Below are 23,025 nucleotides of genomic sequence, written 5' to 3'. Positions count from 1 at the left end.
CTTTCAGGTACTCCGGTGAGAAGCATGTGACACAAACACGCGGGAGCTTTCCATCTGCACCCAGGACTGGTCAGCTAGCTTCATCTGAAGGACGGCTTAACAGGAAAGACAACTCTGGGCACAGCTAATCGAAGGCCCACACTAGAGGTAGCCGAAAGCACCTGAGCGAGACTTATCTCCCGACCCACAACCGAGGCTTGGTCAGCATTGTGGGTATTAGAAATGATTTTTCATTGGTGAAATGAGTCGTGTACAAGATGCATGGATTGACTAGAAATCCTGCCCCAGTATGAGCAGAGCAAAAGGAATTAGGGAGCCAAACCCCTGTCTTTGGAAGAGCCCTGAACATGACTGCTGGCGTACTAGTAGCCACACAACTGGAATGCTAGCAGATCCTGCTGCTCCCATACTCGCCCGTCTGCTCTGAATGAGCTTCCACGCGATGTGTCCCTAAACACCGAAGGGGACAGACACTGGGGACTGCATCAAGCTTACCGAGGCAAGATGGCTGTCCTGTTGCCAGCAGGGACAAGTATCTGCTTTCTCTCCACCATATTCTACCTGGTTGCAAGTCTGTGAGAGACGAGACCTGGAAGGACTCACTAACTTCTAATTATCAGGGGCCAATTGCCAATCCATTGAAAATAACTCAGTAACTGTAAATGAGTCAGTTGGTTTGACGGAAGACCTTTTGTTAGGATACATTTAAATATTCTCAGAAATAACTAGGGAACTTCTGAGCAGAAACGGAGTTGTATTACTCACACATACTAAGTACTAATGTTGTGTGGCCTCATCTGTACCCAAACACAGAAAGGTGGGGCGCCTGGGTGGCACAGCGGTTAAGCGTCTGCCTTCGGCTCAGGGCGTGATCCTGGAGTTCTGGGATCGAGCCCCACGTCAGGCTCCTCCACTGGGAGCCTGCTTCTTCCTCTCCCACTCCCCCTGCTTGTGTTCCCTCTCTCGCTGGCTGTCTCTATCTCTGTCGAATAAATAAATAAAATCTTTAAAAAAAAAACAAAAAAAACAAAAAAACAAACAAAAAAAAACAAACACAGAAAGGTGCCTGGAGAAATCTGGGGTTACCTTTATATTCCTGAGCATGCTTTCCACCGCGCCACAGCCAGTAGGTGTGTGTGGAAGTCACGCCATCAGGATTTCTAAGTTCAGTTAAATACCACAACTCAGTTTTGTAAAATTCAATCTTAAAATACTTTGTTTTAATCTTTATTCTCCCCCGATTTTAAAATAGCACATGGTTGCTATAAGTCTCACACTATAGAGGACTGAAAATTTCCCAGAATCCCACCCTCAGAGATGACTACCAGTCTCTTTGGCAAATATTATTCCGGATTTTGGGGGGCATATAGTAGTAAAGAAGCAGATCGAGTGGAATTCTACCACCACTAGAATATAGGCTATTCTGCTCCTGTGCTAGTTTTCAAACAGTTCTGACAAGTAATTCAACTGACCAGTTTCTTCAGAGAGCTTTATGCATCCATTTTCAAAGAGATTCAATCGCACAGTAGGTGATAAAACCTGTAAGATTTTCTTGCCATTCAATATAAAATATTTCCCAAAGCATTAAAGGTGAATGAAATTTTTTTTAAAGGAAATGAATAATGAATTCAATACAAAGAAAACAATTCAGAAAATCATGGCAGTTTATCAAAACAAAAGCTATTTGTTTTCATTAAATTTTCAGTATCATAAAATGGCTTTAAATTTCAACCAGGAAATAACCATCTCTCTACCACTGACTGTATCGTAAAAGTAATTCTATAATTCTTCTCACTTGATGAATACAAGAGAATACCACATATACATACAACCATTTAGAATTCCTTCCATTCTAGGTGAAATCAAATGATAACCAGAATTGCTACATATGAAAGAAGGGTCCATCAGCAGGGAGTCCAGAGTGGGGCACTTGGAAGAGATTTCAGCTTTTGCAACTGGTAAAGGACAATTTTGATTCAACCTCCCACAGCTTCGTTTGTAATGCTTTCAAAACATCTTCCATCTATTGAATTGAAAAAATATTTTCAGACACACATATGATTATGATTAAAATCGCACATGATTAAATGATTAAAACATATATCATTAATTAAATTTATGGAAAGTTATGCATTACATGTGAAAGTATTTAGAGGCATAAACTACATTTTATGTAAATAAGGTATCATTCTATTATCGGTAGTTCTCAACCTCTAACCTGGAGCTCCTTTATACACTCATTAGTACCTTGCCTTTCTGACCATGAGAAGATGTTAACATTCAAAAACAATTGCAGGCTATTTATACCATGAGAACTGAATCAAATGAAATATAGTTTACTAGTTTTAGAATATATACGGTTTTGATTGAGACATGAAATGTCTTGTAATTTTTTTTGATAAAGCTTTAGCTTAAGTTGTAGTTTGGCTAACGCCCAAAATCAACTTTACTAACAAATGAAATAAAATAAGCACTCGTACCAGGACAGTACTAAGACCAAAACCACTGCCATTCTGAGGACTGTCCGCGGAGGAGCACTCGCTCACTAACAGGAAGTTGTTCATACAGAGATACAGAAGGTACAGAATTACCTGCTTCAGAGACTTTTCTATTTCAACTCTGCTTTCAAGATTAAAAAGTTCTTTATCCTCTGACACAATCTGCTTTTCCGAGGACCCTAAAATATAACTGCAGTATGGCATGGTACAAAGTTAAAACATGAAAAGGAGGCAAATATGAAATTCATGTTGGTTAATAACACTAAAACTCTATTTTACACTATATATTTGTATGAAATGAACACAAAATAACTATTTTTGTTATTAGCAACTTACACAGGAAGTTGTACCACATAACATCAAGTTTTTCTCCATTAACACCTTGGTCCAGGCATTCCTACATATTGTCCAATATTCTAAGTATTTCATTACCGGAACAAACTTGCTCTTTAGTTAACTGAGTGCCAAAATATTAACACTCATAGTTCAAAATTCTATGACTAAAAAGTTTTAAAAGATCTTGAAGAAGCCACTGCTTTTTTGCTTTCTATAACTTTTTGGGAACATGTGTACTTTCAAATTTGACTTTTAGTAAATAAGGTATGGAGTCAATTCTGGGTTACTTTGATTTGGCAACTTTAACAGTTATCCTCCGAGTTATGTTTTGCTTGGCTCTCTGGGGTTAGGAGATGCTGTGGTGTAGAAAATATGAGATAAGAGAAATACTGGGCTGGAAACAAGGAAAACAAGCCCCATGTTGGTAACCCAGTAAATCTAAATGGGAAACAAGAAGGTGCTAGTATTTCTCTGAAGAAACCTTGATTAATGTGCATTTCCTCCAAAGTCTTTCATCACATGTAGCAACTTCAGCAGGTCACTTCTTTTATCAAATAACATCAAGCTTCCCTTGGAAGCCTTAGTGATTGTATTTCTGAAAAATGGCATGGGAGGCAAAACTGCAGAAGGTAACTAACACCCTGTGTAGGAAAGAAGACTGAGATGAGGTGGGAAATGAAGTGGCACTGAGTCATTTACAAAACTGCAAACAGGGGCGCCTGGCTGGCTCCGACTGTAGAGCACGCGACTCTTGAGCTCGGGGTCATGAGTTTGAGCCAACGTTGGGCGTAGAGATTACTTAAAATTAAAATATTTTAAAAAAAACCCAAAACTATAAATAAACACTTCTAAAACCAACCAGTTCCTTGGCATTAAAATTCTCTTCTTCTTAAACTGTTCTTTCCTGATACATAAGGTTTTTAGGCATCTTTAAGTCTTGAGGCTTACACCTTTTGCAGGATAAGTGAAAATACATTGGGGTCAAATGACTTATTTAATTTTGTGTTTCCTATTTAAAAAGGCTCATGAATTAGAAGGCCATTAAGATATGTGAAACTCTTGGGCGCCTGGGTGGCTCAGTTGGTTAAACATCTGCCTTCAACTCAGGTCATGATCCCAGAGTCCTGGGATCAAGCCCCACATCCAGCTCCCTGCTCAGCAGGGAGCCTGCTTCTCCCTCTCTCTCAATCCCTCCCCCTTGCTCATGCGTTCTCTTTCAAATACATAAAATCTTTATAAATAAATAAATACATAAATCTGAAACTTTTTAACTGACATCTGTCATCAGCCTATTTGCCTTGTTTCCAAACATTTACTTTTTATAGAAATCTCGGAGAATGAAGGCACATTCCTGCGTCCCTCATATAAAACAGGTAATTCCTTACTAGATGCAAGAAAATAGTTGGACTTTGTATTTCTTCTTTTCAGAACACCAAAGGAACTTCGTTCCTAACCAGTTTTGAAATTCCTAATTCTTCATGATATTCTAGGCAGCTAAAAACCAGGAGAGAAAATAAAATGGACAACACGTATTGATCCACACAACTGCTTAAAAAATCCTATTAAACTAAATTCAATATTTAGGAAAAATGGAACCTATTTTTACTCTGAAAAATGTCCTCACAGCACTTTCTCCTTACAATTTACAATGTCTGATTTTCCAATACCAAATACATAAGGTCAAAACAAAACAAAACAATCACTGGCTTTATTGTCAGAAATTACTTGAAAATATATTTTCACCAAATAGTGTTTAGTTCTGATGTTTTCATACCAATCTTTCTGCAAACAACTTTCCAAGAAATCAGTTATGAGGTATCCATTTGTTTAGCACACTTACCTTTCGATGGCTTCAACACTGAGGCAAAACAAGTCTCTCTTGTAATCCAGATTCTTGGGTGTGCACCTGTACACGTAGCCGAGGCTGAGCGAGCACCCTGCGCAGTGCAAAGGCTCCAGAATGCTGCGAGGAAGACGTGCCACTGCTTTAGCAAAGTAGCAACTTGTTATAACAAAAATCCCATCGTTAAAACCCCTAAACGCTTAACATTCAAGTTGCTAAAATATGTTATTCCAACCCTACTAAGTCATATGTATAAAGAAGGAAAAAAATGATAGTAAAATGTTTATATTAGACATGTAGACAGTCACCTCCAGGCCATAGTGCCTTCAGCACCTAGTGACATGGGACATACAGAAAAGTGAATGAGAGGACACTGATGTGGTGTTTTGCTAGAAAGTAAATGCCTCAATCTGGTATTAAGAAAAATTATCTAAAATTTGAAAATAAGACAAGGATTCCAAACGCCCTATTAATGTCGTATTGTCCAACAAGCCCACCAAGAATCACTAACACTCTGGGGCAGGGGTAGACAGATTTTTTCTGTAATGATCCAGGGATTATTTTAGGTTTGTAGGCCATAAGGTGTCTGTTGCAATGACTCACCTCTATATTATAGCACAGAAGCAGCCACAGACAATACATAACTGAATATGCACGGTGTCTATGTTCCAAAAATAAATATATTTACAAAAATAAGTGCCTGGCCCATGGGCCATATTTTGCTCTACTGCAAGGTAATACTCGTTGCTCACTACTTACTACTGATTAAGGCCCAGACTCTCTGAAGTTAGGTGATAACTTACAAAAAGAAGATTAGTAAGATTAATAATTTGTAAAATTACAAATAATTTTAGTCTGGTAGAGAGGCAATGTTCTCGGCTAGTAGAAAAGGTAACCTCAAAGGCTGCAGCTCTATTCCTCCCGTAGGACAGTATCTAGACTTGTTCTACAGAGAGTATCCTTCCCTAAACCAGCTTTGCCATGTTCTGACTCCCTCAGTAATGAGTTACATAAATCTCTGACATGTGCTCATCATGTACCTGTTAGGGTTGCCTTTCTCTTTTTAACTGTACTTTCACCTAACACTCTCCTATTCATTATGGGTATCTTCCACAGAGGCAACTCACAAATATTTTACTTAATGATCCCCAAGTTCTCCACATAATTGTTCTTTCATTCTAGTTCTCAACTCAGGCTCTGCATATTTGAATACAATCTACCCCACCAATGTCAATTCATGTCTTCTTTAAATCTTAGAATCCAGTCACCCAAATGCCTTGTCAAGTTGACCTATCCAAATTTGCCATTCTATAAATATAATAAATTACAGTCCCAACACATAGCAAATTGATAACTGAAGATTTAAATCTAGTGATCATAATATAATATACATCACAAAAGATAGCATTTATTTCAAAAGAATTATATAATTCCTATTGGCATTGAGCCACTGGTAATAACTACGGAGCTATTCTGGTTATCAAAAAAATGGAGCCAACCAAGACTCAAACATATTATATAGACTGCACTATTGTTTACCTAAGATAGAGAGACTTTTTTAACTACTGCAGCTACATATGGAACAAAGAACAAAATGCCCAATAAATTATAAGTTCTCACTGGTGATATAATTATCTAGATAATATGCCACTGATCATACATTAAGCTTCCATATGCTTTTATATTTTTAAAAATATTTTTTTTTAGGGGGCGCCTGGGTGGCGCAGTCACTGGGTGTCTGCCTTCGGCTCAGGGCATGATCCCAGCGTTATGGGATCGAGCCCCACATCAGGCTCCCTGCTCTGCTGGGAGCCTGCTTCTTCCTCTCCCACTCCCCCTGCTTGTGTTCCCTCTCTCGCTGGCTGTCTCTGTCAAATAAATAAATAAAATCTTAAAAAAAAAATTTTTTTTTTAATTTCTATTTATTTTTTCTATTTCTTAGTAAAGCCCAGGAGGGAACCCTATCCATACTACCAACGGTGAACAGGAAAATGTTCATACTACATCTCGAACCTCATAATCTTTATGAGGCTGCCATATACAATTACCAAGATTGTGAACTAACATATAATGCAGGTGTAATCAACCAAAAAGGATACTTAAATAAACCTAAAATACGAAACACACTGATCAACAGATAAACTTGTTTTATCCCAAATTACCCAATTCAGAGTAAACACCACTGAAGAATACACACAAACCCATACACACTTCTAGAGTGATCCTGAGGAACAATGAAGAGAGAGGAGCGACAATTATCGTAATGTCTTTCCGCTTTCACCGCTGGCAAGGGTTTGGCCAGAACTCACCCTTAACACTGAACAACAATACTGAGAAAGCAGTGCCAGAAATCATAGGGTGATTTTTCGACAAGAAATGAGTGTATAAGAACCTTAACGAATGACAGAATGAGCCCAGGACACAGCGGTGCAACCTTCACGGCACATTTCTAAAACCCACGAGTGCTCTTGTTGCACAATGGCTCAGGTGGCTATTTAGTCAGATCAAAAACTTATGAGCATCCCGAGGCAATACGGTATTTCCCCCAGTGTGGAATATGGGACCCTAGTGAACGTCTTGAATTTGAATTTATGTGGCATAAACAATGGGTTCAGATGACACAAGTAAACAGGACTAAGTAACACTGGCTCACAGAGTAAGAGTCAATTCCTTTTCAGTTCCCTATCAATCCTAATTATAAAAAGAAGAAAGTCTCAGTCCAGTGCTAGGAAGTCTTTAACGAGAATCTCACAGCTGCTAATCTTTCAACAGTGAGAAAACAGACCTCAGGCTCAGAACCAGCCACGTGACAGCATCTCTGCTAGAGTTCAACAACGTTTGTTTTCGTGGTGGTTACTTCTAGCTCAAGCAAATGAGATGGCAGTAATACATTAGATTCCTTTTTAAATAAATGTAAATAAAAATCCTGAGTCAATGTAATGAAAGATATTAAGTACATGACAGCAAACTGTGGATATAGCAAGAATGATGAAAGTGGCATCAAAATAACTAAAATTGGGAAGGAGAGAAGAAAGAACACTTTGCAAGAAGGAAGGAGAGACACAGGCCCCACCTCAGCTCTAACCACTAAACAGTCCTGTGGCTTTAGCAAACTTCTCACCTCCTCAGGCCTTACTTTCTTCATCTACAGAACGAGGAATGAGCTAAGGCTGGTTTTCCAAACTGAGGTCACCGGCGTGCCAGCAGCACCGTTTCCGTCACACCCACACACTACCTGTACTGTTGTTAATTTAATTCTCCTTAAAGGAGTAAGTTTTTAAAATTTGAAATGAAAAACCAGTATTTTTAAATACACACTAAAAAAAAGATACATGGATTATTAATTTCTGTTTAGTCGTTTGTATACCACCTAAAGTTACTTCAGACAGATCAGTTAAGACACATTTTGGGTAACAATTATAAAAGGCAGAGCCTCCCATTCGGTTTACTGAGGATGCCACTTATAGCAATGGATAGCAGGTACGCCAAGACGGTGGGTGATCCCTTCAAACGCTGGAGCGGCAGCACGGGGCCTGGGACTGCTGGAGCCCCCACGCTGGTTGCTTCTGGCCTCATGCAGCCTTGTCTGTTTACCTCAACAGGCCACATCTCCATGCGTGTGAGTGTGATTCTAGCATCTTCAATGGGTAACATGACATTAAAAAAAAGTAGGTAGCATTGGTCTAAGGCACCCTTTGGCTGAGATTTTATGACATTTTATGATATTTTCTTTTTGTACATTTATTTTCAATTTGCTTTAGTACTAAGCCCAAAGACCCAAGAGTGTCAGAATGTGACTTTAGAAATTTTGAAACTCTTCCATCACAATATCTAAAAATAACCACCATCATTCAAGAATTGATACACTAAAATGACTGATTCTATACTGATCACCATGAATAAAGCTTTATCCCAATTAATTTTACTGGTAATGACCTTATTTAAGATTTTTAGTTGAAAAATAAACATTTTCTCTAATACACATATTCACACACATTATAGCCTTACTCACCAACCATTTTCATTTTTACGTTTGGAGAGTATCTGTTCCTTATCCACAGAAACATTACGGGAAACACCTAGAGCAAAGTAACAATAATGTATTAATGTGGTTTGTTGTAATACACATGCAGATACTTAGAGACCCTCTAATTCAATTTTTACTTTAGAATTCAGAGAAGCAGAAAAAATAAGAGCCCAGAGTCACATATACACAAGGGTGGTTCAAAACTAAATGTATAGAGGTCTTCTGGAAAAAAGATGGCAGAATGAGAGTAATTTCTTTCTCTTCCCTGAAAACCACTGACATTAATAAAATGAGTAAAATTAGAGGGGAAAATTCAACTGCCAGTAACACTTGGAAATATTAGAAATTCAATCATAGACTACCAAGAATACCTGCAAGGTATAATAAAGTTGGGATACACCCAAGAAAGATGCTAAAAGTCAATGTATACATCCCCAGGTTCAAATGCAGAGCTCTCAGGGACCTGGACAAAAATCTTCTATTTAGACCATCAACAGTTGACCGCAGAAGCAGGAAACATTTCCACAGGATCCAGGTCCAGGATCCAATAAAGGAAGGGATAGGGGAAGAAGGGAAATGAAGAAGGAACATCACACCTAAAATGTCCAAAGCAATTGATTTCCCCTCCTCCAGGCTACCTGAACGGGGTGAATTCCACCTCTATCTACCTAGCTGCCCAAATCAAAAAGCAGGGTGTCATCCTTGAGTCTTCATCTCCTCATCCTGTTCCCCCATATCCACTCCCCTGATAAGTCCTGTCGATTCCACCTCATAAATCTCACTCACGCTCCCAAGCCATCACTACCTCCTCTTGCCCAGACTATTGCACTAGCTCCTACTGACCTCCAGCTTCCATACCTTCTCTTCCCTTCAGTGCTTCCTCCAAATAAAAATCTGGGTCATATCACCTCCTTGCTTAAACGCCTCGCTCACTAGAATAGATTCCAATTCTGAAGAACAGCTTCCAAGGCCCTGAATTTGCTGGCTCCCTCCTTTCTCCCTTGTATTGCTTTCTTCTTCATTCTGTTCTTTAGTCACACTAGCCTCAGGGTCTTTGCACTAGCTGTTCCCTGACGAGAAAAAGCAAAGAGCAGATCGGATAATTGTATATGTAGTCAAGTTGCCATTGGTGTAAAAGAGAACAGAAAGACATTTCAACCACTCAACCTCGAAGTTTTCTTGGGGGTGGGGGTGGGGAGGATCTACTGATGATAATTAATGAAATAACTCAGAAATGAGAAAACTAATTATAAGCTTTCTTGTATTAATGAGAATCCTGGAGTTGAAAACCAAATTCATATAAATATTATATTAAGGTTCAATGACCATGCTATGGCTACAGAACAGAACTTAAATGTTATAAACCTTGACAAAGTAAAAATAATCAAACTAACTCAAACTGAGGCAGGAGGGAATGGAAATTAGCCCAAGAGTTCATTTCTTTATATTTCATGGCAGCAGTGGTGAATAAGGGCAGTAAATCGAATTATCTAAAGCTGATAATTTTTTAAAATCTAAAAACTGATATAGAAAAAGTAAATAATAGAAGCGTTTTTATATATAAAACAAAACAAAACAGCATGTGGCAAAAGACAGAAAAGGCTGTAAAAACAGAAAGTACAAGCAAAATAAAAGATTTAACACCAAACATACTATTTCTTGCCTACCAAAAAAAGACATTCTCCTACAATACCAAAACTTTCAACCCATGTACATGCTGTTCTAATGGCAGCAACTCTGGAAACAATCTAGACCTCTATCAACAGACACAGATTGGGAGGATTAAGGGTATCTCTGTGGTGAATTTCTGCCCCAATTATTTATAGAATTCAGAGAATAAACTGTATCTGGAAAACCACAAGTCCAAAAAGAATAGCCATTTTTACACCCATTCAAAAAAATATATGTGAACCACTCCCCTAAATAAATACTATGAAATCAACAATATGAGGGAATAGCGGAGAAACATACAGGTAACTGGCAATATTAGAAGCTAGAACTTAAGCCACCTTCTTGACTTTTTTTACTATTAACTCCTTCCTCTCCAATTTTGAAGGGATTGTTGGTATTTTTATTACAAGTTTCCCTTAAAAAAAAATTCTGATAGTAATGTGTTCTGACAACTCTATGGTTGTTAACACTTCAGAGTAAAGGCGTCTGCTAGCACAACTAATAAGTTAAGAAAAATCAATCCTGACAGCCCCCTGCAGGAATCAGGTGGCTGAAGAGCTTAATTTCCTAAATAAACCATTAACAATATTATTTATGAATTAACAGCTAGCTAATTTCTGTGGGGAGTAATGCGGAGTGGCAACACCCCAAATGCTTACAGTTTTGTTGGTCATTTCTTACTGAGCAATGCTCATAAAGACGCCGATTGAATCGCTGCTCTTCTGGGCTGGGGGAACCCCATTAAAGGACCCATCACTCGTGAGCCCAAGGTGCAGGGGTGACCCTCCTTCTCCCCTTTTCCTGGGACATCTCACCTTCTCAGAGTTTTCTGCTTTTAAAAACCCTAGACAGCCCCAAAACCCCCGCGCATTCTCCTGCCGGGCGATCCAGGTGAGGCAAGCCTGGAAAGAAGGGGGCCCCAAGCTCTTCCCCACCCCCTCACCCCCCCACACCCCAACTTTCCACCCAGGCGAGGCAACTGACAGCGCAGCAAGATGCAGTTGGTATCCTCCTGGCTCGTCACCCAGCTCATTGAGTCGCCCAGCGGCCGCCTGCAGCCGGAGCACAGAAACACCAGCGGCCTGTCCTCCTCTTCGGCGGGTTCCGCAGCCTCCTCGCGCCGCTTCCCCTCTGCACAGCCCACCGACGCGTTCCCGCTCACGGAGTTCCACATGTTTGCCCACTTCTGCAGCAGCTGGTGACGGCTCGAGTCTTCCGAGAGCCGCCTTCCCAACAGAGAGGAGTCGCCCCACTTGCCCTTGTCACCGCCACACGTACAGCTTGTAGAAGAGCATCCTTTGCAACAACTGGACGGCCAAGCGCCCGCCATTCCTCCAAACGGCCCGCGTCGCGAAGCGCCACGGGAAATGCGCGCCTGCGCCTGCGCGGGGCGGGGCGGGGCGGGGCGGGGCGAGGAGGCGGAGGCCGGAGAGGGGCGGTGGCCTGAGGGGCAGAGCCTAAGGGGAAGAGACGGCGGGCAACCCGCTAGTGCGCATGCTCCTTATCGGGCTGAACCGCGCCGGGTCGTCTCTGAGGCTGAGTCCGTTTCCATCTTTAGGGACTTGAAACTGCTAGAGATCCGGCTGCCAGTACTTGGGGAGCGGTATTGAGCCCCTTTACTAGTTACTAAAGTGAATACGCCTCCCCACACACCACCCAGAGAAGAGTAGGGGAGCACGCTTGCTTTCTACAGCCTCATTCCCCCACCCTCTATGTTACAGCCCCTCAAAGTTTAGAGTGCCTAAGAGTCACCTGGAAGCTGGTTAAAACAGATTTCTCGGCCCTTCACAGATCTAGTCAATGGGTTCGGTGGGCCACGCGTAGTAACCGTGAGGCGAACTGTAGAAAGGCTATTTGCTTTTCCTGAGTCTGATTCTTCATGGATTATATGGGTCACTACTGCACCGGGGTTGTTACGAGATCAAGTGAGATGATATGCTTGAAAATGCTTCAACTCTCACGTACCGTGTCCATGCCAATTAGCCTCCAATAGGTGGAAATTGCGTTCCCTCCTACTTTTTTTGTGTGCAGGCAAGCCTGGCCTCCCTGGACTGCTGTTTTCAAGCACAATAATATCTCCGGGTACAACATTGATAAAACCCACATCTGTTCTTTAAGTAAGTGGGTAGTAACCTCGGAATTCAAAGGGATGATCTCCTTGTCTCAGACTTTGGGTTCTTATTGTCAACACTTAAATTCTGTGGTGGCATATCACAGTAAAGAAGGAATGCAAAGAGGGGCTGCCTGATTGGTTTCTCGCCTGTGCACTTTTACCTTAGTAGGCCCATTTCCCTATTAATAATAATTATTATTATAATTATAATACAAATTATATTTTACAACTGTATTACTCTAAAGATGAATATATATATATATACTATATTAAAACATTTTCTTTGGCCTTAAAGTGCCTTTTTTTCTTCTGATTTTAAAAGAAATTTAAGCATTTTCATTGGACTGTAAAAATATCATGGGCCCTAGGCACTGTGCCTAACGGAGAAGTCGTCCCCAATGCAAAATGAATCCCTCTGTAATCACAAGTATGTTTGTATTATGAATATAAAATATTTAGATCCCCACAAAACCGTATTTTATGCGGGGACAAAATTAGATGCTTGAGTAAGATAACCTTGGACTGGGTGATGGCAGGTGCTTCCTGAACAACCATTCCAACCCTTCCTCTTAGTTATACAGCTGGGAGATTTGCATAAAGTTGAGTCCAAACCCCGTGTCCACTAACATCACCTCTAATTCCAGGAATGGATCTCCAGAGGTTTAACCCAATCGGGGTAACCCATCTCTCTTCCACAGTCACTGTGCAGTGAAGACTCCTACCCAAGACTTGAGTCAATCAGCACATTGTGGTCCCCTGGCGATAAGGATCGGTTCAAGTTAAGAGCCTGACCTAAGTTATCAAGTTTGGTCCAGTCAGAGTAAATCTCAAGACTCTTGTTCAGTGGTTGAGGGAAGACATGTCCTCTTTGTTCCCTGGGTATGAACAAAGAAGCATATACCCAGATTGCTTAAGGCAGCCATCTTGAAAACATGGAGATGGGCAGAACTGAGAGATCACAGAGAAACTGAGCACACAACCTCCGGACTCTTTCAGTTATGTGAGCCAACAAATCCTCTTTATTGTGGAGGACGGTTTGAACTGTTTTGTTTTATCTAGCAACTAAAAGTGTATGTAATGGTCTGATACGGTATGTTAATATTGAGATTTTGACTGAGACTCCAAGATGAGATAAAAATGACATGCCAAGGGGCGCCTGGGTGGCACAGCGGTTAAGTGTCCGCCTTCGGCTCAGGGCGTGATCCCGGCATTCTGGGATCGAGCCCCACATCAGGCTCCTCCACTATGAGCCTGCTTCTTCCTCTCCCACTCCCCCTGCTTGTGTTCCCTCTCTCGCTGGCCGTCTCTATCTCTGTCAAATAAATAAATAAAATCTTAAAAAAAAAAAAATGACATGCCAAAACATGTGTGAGACAGATTGCCTCCCTCGCCTGAAAGGATCCTCAGAGCGGATGGTGGAGACTTAATTCCCTCCTGCCCTTAAACCTCCTCCCACATTTTGGCAATATTAAGGACTGGAAAAAATGGTGACCGAGATCATTTCATAAGAAGGATTTCTTTGGAGATAGGCTGGGCTATGAGTTCCACTTCTCTCCAGTAGAGAAGGTGAAGGGTATCTGCCCCCTTGCCTCAATTCAGCCGAGAGGAGACTTTGAGGAACTATTTGCAGTGCCTCTGGGTTCCCAGGTGTTTGGGGATACAGTGACCAGCAGGAGAGTCAGTCTGTTAAGCTGTTTTGGTGGTACAACAAAGATGAGCCAGATAGGTTGTCAACCAGATATGAACTTTGCTGGTTCAAACTTCCCACCTGGAATCTTAAATTCTGCCCAAGATAACCTGGAAGGATGAAGATTCTCCAGAGGTGAGCATTCAAGTGTGAAAAGGTTCTCGGAAGACCAACCCAAGGGGAGACCTTCCTGGGTCACAGGTGAGCAGCTGGGGGTGAGAGTGCAGGGAGTTTCTGAGGGGGCCAGGAGAGAGTTGGTTCTAACCATGCCAGGCCAGAGGGTGCAAAGCTAGGATATGATAGAACCAATTCAAGCGAAAACCATTTTGTCCCTTTTGTCCCCCATTTCTGCCTAGGAATCAGAATAGCGGGAAACAGGTAAGGTGAAAAAAGAAAGCAGGGCCAGCCACACACCCTTCCCCCACTAGAGGAAGGTGTCCACCTACATGTGCCACCTGGGGGAAGAGGGTAACAATTCTTATCCTGGAAAGAAGACTGCAGTGTTGATTACTATCTTGGACTGGACACTATCATTCTGTCACTGAGATTCTGTCTGCGACTGAAGTAGGTGCCTAATTGTTCACTACCTAAGAGAGTACACTCAAATTGCAATAACATGGGGAGGGGTTCTTTCCAAAGCGTCAAATGAGAAAGGTATAGACAGCATGAAGGAGAGATCCTCATGGGATCAGGAACCCATGTTAACAGCCTTGACCCACAGGGATGGGGGGAAGGCATTCTCCCAGAGGAAAGAGAGCTATGAAGAGCATACCACTTTGGGAGGGTCACCCTTCCATCAAGGGATGCAGCCAGCTGAGTGGACCTCACGAGGAGAGAGGCAGGAGATTAAATTCCTTGACCTTGTTCTCATCCCTTCCTCCAGTTTCCTGCTGGAGCTCCCCATTTCCCAAGTTCCACCAGCATCCCTAGGGCACATAGCATATTGATGTGGTCCATACAAGTCTGGTTGGTGAATGCATCTGCAAGGGCAAATGGGGAGGGAACCCCACACACAGTCTGCCCTTGTCCTGATCTAGGGGCAAAGGAAAGCCTGTCCTTAACAAATAAGTTCTAAGGTCATAGTAGGAAGCAACATTCAAAATAAGATTCCATGTTGATTCCGTCCTTCTATCCTTCTTGATCAACATAGTGGTTACTCAGACTACCTGATTCAAACCCTCATTTCTGGCTGGGTTCAAAAGCCTTGCTATCATTAACAACAGATGACAGTCTAATAAATACCAATGGCTAGCAGCAGTAGAAAGAGAGATGGACAAAGCAGGAAAATATAACTAGGGGAGAGAAGGAACAAAAAAAAGGGGGGAGAAGAAACAAATGAGACCCTGACAATTTTGCTGGAAGAACGTATGCCTTTTGCAAAGTGCATTGGCACTTGAGGAAAATCCGAAATTAATGGCTGCTAATTACAATCATGAACTAGATTTTAATTGCTACACTTCCTTACCCTTACACAAGCAGGACAATGCGGAGTGATTGCAGGTCCCTGGAGTCAGTCAGCTGGCCCGTTAGTGTGTAGAGAGCTGGCTACAGCTGCATTTGAGGACCACTTGGCCCAACTCTTACCAGTGGAGATACTGGGAGCCAAACGGCATCCACAGCTGCCTTCCCTGACCATCTGGCCAAGAGCATGCCATGCTGGGCACTCGGCCCCCTGTGACCTTCTGGCACAATCAGAGCCCTCCTCAGGGGGCTACAATGTACTATGGGAAAAGCTTGGTTATATATTTCTATCTGGGCTTCCGGCGTAAAACAACAGAGATATGCCTCACCTTCTTAAAAAGCCTCAGAGGCAGGATGTTCTTTAAATAGTTCTGTTTCCCTCTCCTATTTAATGTGTGGAATCACGCTTTTCTGGTCTCTAACAGATATTTCATTCTCAGGCAAGTTAAAAAAGAATAAGGAGAAAACGTGATTTTCAGTAAATTCGAAATATAGTTGGGCTGGGAGAGAATCACAGAGATGCTTCATCTACATGTCTCGCTCCACAAATAGAAAGGCTGAGGCCCAGCCTGGTTCAGGAGTCACGGATCTAATTAGTGGCAGGGACAGTGGACATCTGGGCTGTTATATGTCCAGCACCCTCCCCCTCTTCTTGGGAAAACTGCTCCACTCCCTCCCTTGTTCCAGCAGGGTGGCTGTGGTGGGGCTTCCCATCCTGAAGGTCTTACCCAATGCGTACCACACCCCACACCACCACCTTCCTGGCCACAGAGATTGGCTCTAAGTGAGCAGGTGTCAGAATCCAGAGCCGTCGTCAGCCAGGCCCCCAGCTACGTGGAACATCCTGACATGACGCTGACCCTCAGGGAGAAACAAGATATGAGGTGCAGATCAAGAGTGGCGGCGGCATCCCCACTCCCACTGGTCTCCCTCCAGTTCTGGGGGCACCCCTCACGGCACGTTCCCATTAAGAAACCCCCTGGTGTTTAATTAAACTAGATAGAATCGGGTTTCTGTCATTTACTGCCAAGAGTCCTGACAAATACACAGACTTCAGTCTAGAACCTAGGTCCCTGGACCCCAAGTACAGTAGTCACACCACTACACCAAATGGTTGAAATATAATACCATATATTTAATAGTGCCTTGTAGTTTTCAAAACACAGTCTTTCAAGGGGGCTAATTCAGGAGAATTACAACATCATGTAACAGAAGAATGCTTTTCCAGTATAAAATTTTTTTTTTTTAAAGATTTTATTTATTTATTTGACAAAGAGAGGCAGCCAGGGAGAAAGGGAACACAAGCAGGGGGAGTGGGAGAGGAAGAAGCAGGCTCCCAGCAAAGAAGCCCAATGTGGGGCTCGATCCCACAACGCCAGGATCACGCCCTGAGCCGAAGGCAGACGCTTAACGACTGTGTCACCCAGGCGCCCCTCCAGTATAAAATTCTTAAGTCAGCCTCCTCTCACTTTCTTTCCAAGCATTCCTTTGTTTCCCCTGGTTCTTTCCATTGTTTTTATTATGTTCAGTTAGCCAACCTATAGGACATCATTAGTTTTTGATGTAGTGTTCAACAATTCATCAGTTGCATATAACACGCCGTGCTCATTACCACATGTGCCCTCCTTAATACCCACCACCCAGCTACCCCATCCCCCCACCTGCCCTCCCTTCTGTAACACTCATTTTTTTCCCCCGGAGTCCAGAATCTCCTATGGTTTGTCTCCATCTCTGATTTCTTACCCTTCAGATTTCCCTCCCTTCCCCTATGGTCTTCTGTGCTAATCCTTATGTTCCACATATGAGTGAAACCATCTGATAATTGTCTTTCTCTGCTTGACTTATTTCACTCAGCATAATCCCCTCCAGTTCCATCCATGTCAATGCAAGTGGTAGGTATTCATCTTTTCTGATGGCTGAGTAATATTCCGTTGTATATATGAACCACATCTCCTTTATCCATTCATCTGTTGAAGGCCATTTTTTTGTAAATATACAGCCAGAGGAAGGTCTCAGGGAATAAGTCTTTTATGCCTGTACCAAACACCTATAAATCTCCTTATTAACTAAGAGGAAGTTCTCTAAACTCAACACAGACTGATCAAAAAGTGAAGATTGTAAGTCCTGAATCTGGAATAATACTGAAGAGACCATATGTATCAAAGATGCAAATTATGTCTCTTTAGAGAGATTGGAGGCAATGTTGCATCCACAGTAGAATTGGAAAGTAAAGTTTAAGAAAATTCACAGAAAATAGAATAAAATAACTAAGAAACATAAAAGGTGGGAAAAAAGATCAAACGCATAAGCAATCAGTCTGGGAGGTCCAACATCGAATAGCCAGATCAAGTAGACAGGGGAGACAAAATAAAGGAGAACAAATAATCAAAGAAATAATACAATATAATTTCTCAGAGCTGGGGCACCTGGATGGCTCAGTTGGTTAAGCATCCGACTCTTTATCTCAGCTCAGGTCTTGATCTTAGGGTCACGAGTTCAAGTCCTGTGTTGGGCTCCATGCTGGGCATGGAGCCTACTAAAATAAAATAATAAAACAAAACAAAATAAAATAAAATAGCCAACTGCCCGAATCGAGAAATGAAATAATCTCACACCAAAACTTACCATTGTGAAATATCAGAACTCCAATGCTTCAGAGAAGATTCCAAAGTTTCAAAAAGAGAAAACACAAGAATCAGAGTAGCATTACATGTGTCACCAGCAACTCAACTTCGGAAGCTAGAAAGTTCAAAATTCAGAGGGCAAATAAGTTTCAGACAAGAACTACATATCCACTCAAATCATGATCCAGGTACAGTTGACGTTTTCAGACATAACTGAAGGTAGAAAATGTATCTTCACCATATCCTTTCTTATTCGAAAATGTGTGTGACAAGAAATGTGCGATGTGAGGTCTCACTAAAAGAAAAGCAAATATTTAATATAGGAAAAGATTCTCTGCCACATTTATTTTAAAACCACACTGAAAATCAATAGCTCACCTATCGATTTGATAAAATTTAGAAGTTTGACAACATAATTTGTTGTGCAGGAAAACAGGTAGTTTGATACACTGCTGATAGTGTTATAACCTCCACGGAAAGGAATTTGGCGGTATCTAACACAATGACCTTAGTATGTAGCCTGCGACAGAATTCTCACTTTCAGGAATTGATTCCAAAAATAGGCTAAAAACAAGAACACAAGGAATTGCAGCACTATTTGCAACTGCAAAGACTGAAAACAACCGAAACATCCGTCAACTAGGAACTGGATGAATAAGTTGTACCGTATCCACACAACGGCAGCATGATGCATTTGTGGAAAAGAAAGAAAGATCTCTCCGTGCCATAGAAATATCTCCAGAATAAGTAGTTAAGTAAAAAAAAAAGGTTTAAAAAATGTATTTTGTTATTTTATATCTAAACATGGGGGAAGGGAAAGACTGAATACTTCTACTTTAAAAATTGAAGGATAAACCAAAAACTTTTAGAAAGTGCTCACTCGGGTGAAAGTCACAGGCAGGGCACACAGGAATAGAAGCTAGAGGTCTACAAATGGACCTTAGTTTGTGTATTTGACTTTGGAATTGTAAGGTTATTTTACATGATTATAAAACTAAATTTTTTTTTAAAAAGCTAATCTCTAAAAATTGAAATATTTAATGTATTTAGTGGGTGGCAAACTTCATAGGGAAGAACTGTTTCAGGTGACTTTAAAACATGATTTTGACTATACAGACCTTATTGGAGATACTCAAATAACAACAACAACAACCAAATGCCCCCTTCATAAAAAGTCTCAGATTGTTTTCAGTAATCACGTTGTTCCTATTGCTGATATTGAAATTGTTATTACAAGACCGTTTAAGTGTATATTGCATTTTGAATAATTATGTTAGTATTGTTTGGAACAGGATTTTAAGTTTTGGAGAAAAGAGATACAGCTAAGAAAGATAAGGCTAGGTTAAGAAAGATAAGAATAAGATAAAATTACAACTCTACGGTTGTTATTTTGAACTGAAAGTATCTGTATGAACTCATGATGTTTTTTATCTTAAAAAATAAATATAACCCAGGGGCGCCTGGGTAGCGCAGTCGTTAAAGCGTCTGCCTTCAGCTCAGGGCGTGATCCCGGCGTGCCGGGATCGAGTCCCACATCGGGCTCCTCCGCTGGGAGCCTGCTTCTTCCTCTCCCACTCCCCCTGCTGTGTTCCCTCTCTCGCTGGCTGTCTCTCTCTGTCAAATAAATAAATAAAATCTTTGAAAATAAATAAATAAATAAATAAATAAATAAATAAATAAATAAATCCTGGCTCCCTACATTGAATGGACCTGAACATGTAACCAACTCAATAGCAACACACACCCTTAGCACCCAGATTATGATAGCTAAACACCATTTCCCATTAAAAGAAACCAGGAGTCCTTGGGAAAATAGCTGAATCCATGGTCTGGGGTAAGAAATGAACAAAATGAGCCTGGGCCATCTTGTCGTTCCAGAAAACAAGGAAGTTGTAGAAACCAAGGCAAAGCAAACTACCAATGTAACCAACATGAAGAAGCTCTCACTGTGCATCCCTAATGGTAATAGCTGTGATGGACTAGAACACAGCAAATAGATTTAATTGCATGAGCTCATAATAACTTTACAAAAAAATCCTCTCACTGTTCCCTGGGAGGAGCTAGAAACCCCAGTCATTATTTTGAAAACTGGCAATTAAACAAACAAGTAAATCAAACATTTATCCCACCTTGGGGCTCCTGGGTGACTCAATTGGTTCGCTGTGGAACTCTTGATTTAGGCTCAGGTCATGATCTCAGGGTCGTGAGATCGAGGCCCCCTGTGGGGACTCCATGCTGGGCATGAAGCCTACTTCAGATTCTCTCTCTCCCTCTGCCTCTCCCCACCCGGCGCATGCTCCCTTTCTCAAAACACAAACAAACATTTATCCCACCTTGACATGAATTGTACCTCAGGTAACCGAATAATTCATGAAGGAAGGTTGTTCTTTTTTGTTTGTTTTTAAAGGACAGTAGCTAATAAATGAAGAAGGTATGGTAGAGGAAGGTGATCGCCATTTTTACAATGCTCACTGGTTGGTAATATCACAAAAAAAGAGACAACCAGACATTTTGTGTGTCTTGAGGGAAGGACACCACCCACCTACGAGGAACCCTTGCCAAAACATCAAGCCAAAGCCTCTAGATCTAACTTGACTCTCCAGGAAATACAGGGAATGCGGAACATGACTAACTCCACCATGGCATCCAACTGGCAAGCCCTTCAGGGCAATAACCCATTTCCTCAACAAATAAATTGCAAGCTCAAAAAAAAAAAAAAAAAAAGAGAGTGGGAGGTGGGAGAGAAAAATCTGTAAATGTAACTAGACTTCAGAGCCACAGCAACTAACGCAACACCTGCACCTTATTTATTTGCTGCCGATTTGGGCAAATTAACTATAAAAGCAATTATGAGACACACTGGGAAAATTTGAACATCGACCGGATATTTGATGCAATTAGATAATTATTTTTAAATTACAGGTGGGATAATAGTATTGTGTTGGGTTTTTCTTAAGAATCCTCCTTGAGAGATATATATCAAAATATTTACAGATGAAATGATATATTTAGAATTTGCTTCACAGCAGTCCAGAATGGGCAGGAGTGGACGGGAGTCCAGATCAAACTAAATTAGCCACAACTTGATCATTGTTGAGGTGGAGTGGCGATTACATAGAGGTTTCATTATGCTATTTCTGCCACTTTTGCAAATGTTTAGAATTGTCTATGATAAAAAATGTTTAGGGGCGCCTGGGTAGCGCAGTCGTTAAGCATCTGCCTTTGGCTCAGGGCGTGATCCCGGCGTTATAGGATCGAGCCCCACATCGGGCTCCTCCACTAGGAGCCTGCTTCTTCTTCTCCCACTCCCCCTGCTTGTGTTCCCTCTCTCGCTGGCTGTCTCTCTCTCTCTGTCAAATAAATAAATAAAATCTTTTTTTTTTTAAAGTTTAAGTCATGCCCAGTTTGCATTTACTGTTATATACCTATGCTTGTTGCACATTAAAATGTTAACTCTTTACCAAAAATCACTCCGTTATTTTCCTATGCTCAAATGTAACTGTCTACCAAAAATCTTTGAAGAAAATGGACACGCTAGAGAAAAGGGCTGTGTTTAAGGATTTGTATACCCGCAACGTAACATTGTCTGCTCACGTGCGGTAGGCTGACTAACAGCCCCCCAAAATAACCCTGTCTTAATCCCGAAACCTGTGAATATTATTTTATATGGCAAAAGGGACTTTACAGATATGACTAAATTAAGGACTTTGAGATGGGGAGATTATGCGGGACTCTCTTGGTGGCCCAGATGTAATCCTAAGTCTCTTTATAAAAAGGAGTAAGAGAGATATTTGACTACAGAAGAAGGTGACCCAGCAGCAGAATCAAGGGGTAAGAGGCGATGTGATGTGGGACCACAAGCCAAGGAATGAGGGCAGCTTCCAGAAGCTGGAAAAGGCAAGAAAACAAATTCTCCCCCGGGGCCACCCGAAGGAAGCAGCCCTAGCAACACCTAGATTTTAGTACCCTGAAACTCATTTTCAACTTCTGACTTCCAGGACCGCTACATAATAAATCTGTGTTGCTCTAAGCCACCGAGTCTGTGATAAATTGTTACACCAGCCATAAGGCACTAACACACCCCAGTTCGCAGATCTCAGGGGTACTGGGCAGGGCTTGGAGGCTGCCCGACCTGGCTGCGTCCCAGCTCTCTGCCTGGAAAATGGGGCTCCCAGCAGCTGAGGTGGGAGCACCTAACACGAGAGCCAGCTCAGGTCATTGTTCAATAAATATTTGTTCTCCCTTCTTAGGTTTCTTCCTTTTACCTTCTCCCCTTCACTTAATCTATAGTCACAATGACAGATAACAAGTGTCCACATTTCCTATAAAAGAAAACACCGTCAAAAAAACCAACTTCACCTTCAAGCTTCAGGTTATAAATTAGAGTGAGAAGAAAAACGATGCCAACAGATAAGGTCTTTGAGGTATTTGCTATTATAAGTATGTTGTTACTATGTCAGAGAGTTGACCTGGATGGGGTGTTAGTTCTTACTAATGTCAAAGGGGAAAAACATTATTTTAATCTGTTTTTCTACCGGGGTCATGTCATGGGTATTTTAAAGTCAAGATTAACACCAAACCAAGAAATTCATTTTAATAATCAGTATTTTGTCAGGTAAAAATGAAAGTTCCAAACTAATGGAATTAAATTAGGTTCAATTTGAAAATGTTGGAAGGAAGGAAGGAAGGAAGGGAAGGTAGGAGAAAGGGAGGAAGGAAGGGAGAGGGGGAGGGAGGGAGGGAGGCAAGAAGAAAGGGTTAAAGA

General features: G+C 41.4%; 1 protein-coding gene across 1 annotated transcript; it reads right to left on the bottom strand.

The window, feature by feature from the left end:
- Nucleotides 1-1,475: 1,475 nt before the first annotated feature.
- On the bottom strand, nucleotides 1,476-11,753 carry MIS18A (MIS18 kinetochore protein A). Its single transcript, XM_040621035.1, has 5 exons — nucleotides 11,360-11,753; nucleotides 8,690-8,756; nucleotides 4,675-4,797; nucleotides 2,592-2,688; nucleotides 1,476-2,023 (listed from the first exon to the last, which is right to left on the bottom strand). Exons 1-5 carry the CDS (start codon nucleotides 11,703-11,705, stop codon nucleotides 1,943-1,945), a joined length of 714 nt encoding a protein of 237 aa, XP_040476969.1. The 5' UTR covers nucleotides 11,706-11,753; the 3' UTR covers nucleotides 1,476-1,942.
- Between the last annotated feature and the right edge of the window lie 11,272 nt (nucleotides 11,754-23,025).

This window comes from Ursus maritimus, unplaced genomic scaffold (assembly GCF_017311325.1).
Source record: "Ursus maritimus isolate PB19 unplaced genomic scaffold, ASM1731132v1 scaffold_4, whole genome shotgun sequence".
Classification (NCBI taxonomy): Eukaryota; Metazoa; Chordata; class Mammalia; order Carnivora; family Ursidae; genus Ursus; species Ursus maritimus.
The sequence above is the reverse complement of the archived record's forward strand: the minus strand, read 5'-3'. Positions and strand labels throughout refer to the sequence as shown.

What these genes read in the sequence shown, in the direction of transcription:
- MIS18A (XM_040621035.1), bottom strand. Translation starts at nt 11,705, where the DNA reads ATGGCGGGCGCTTGGCCGTCCAGTTGTTGCAAAGGATGCTCTTCTACA. An exon ending in CAACTGCATCTTGCTGCGCT is followed by an intron (nt 8,757 to 11,359) that starts GTCAGTTGCCTC and finishes ACTTTGCTCTAG; the next exon opens with GTGTTTCCCGTAATGTTTCT. An exon ending in TAGAAAAGTCTCTGAAGCAG is followed by an intron (nt 2,024 to 2,591) that starts GTAATTCTGTAC and finishes TCAATTCAATAG; the next exon opens with ATGGAAGATGTTTTGAAAGC.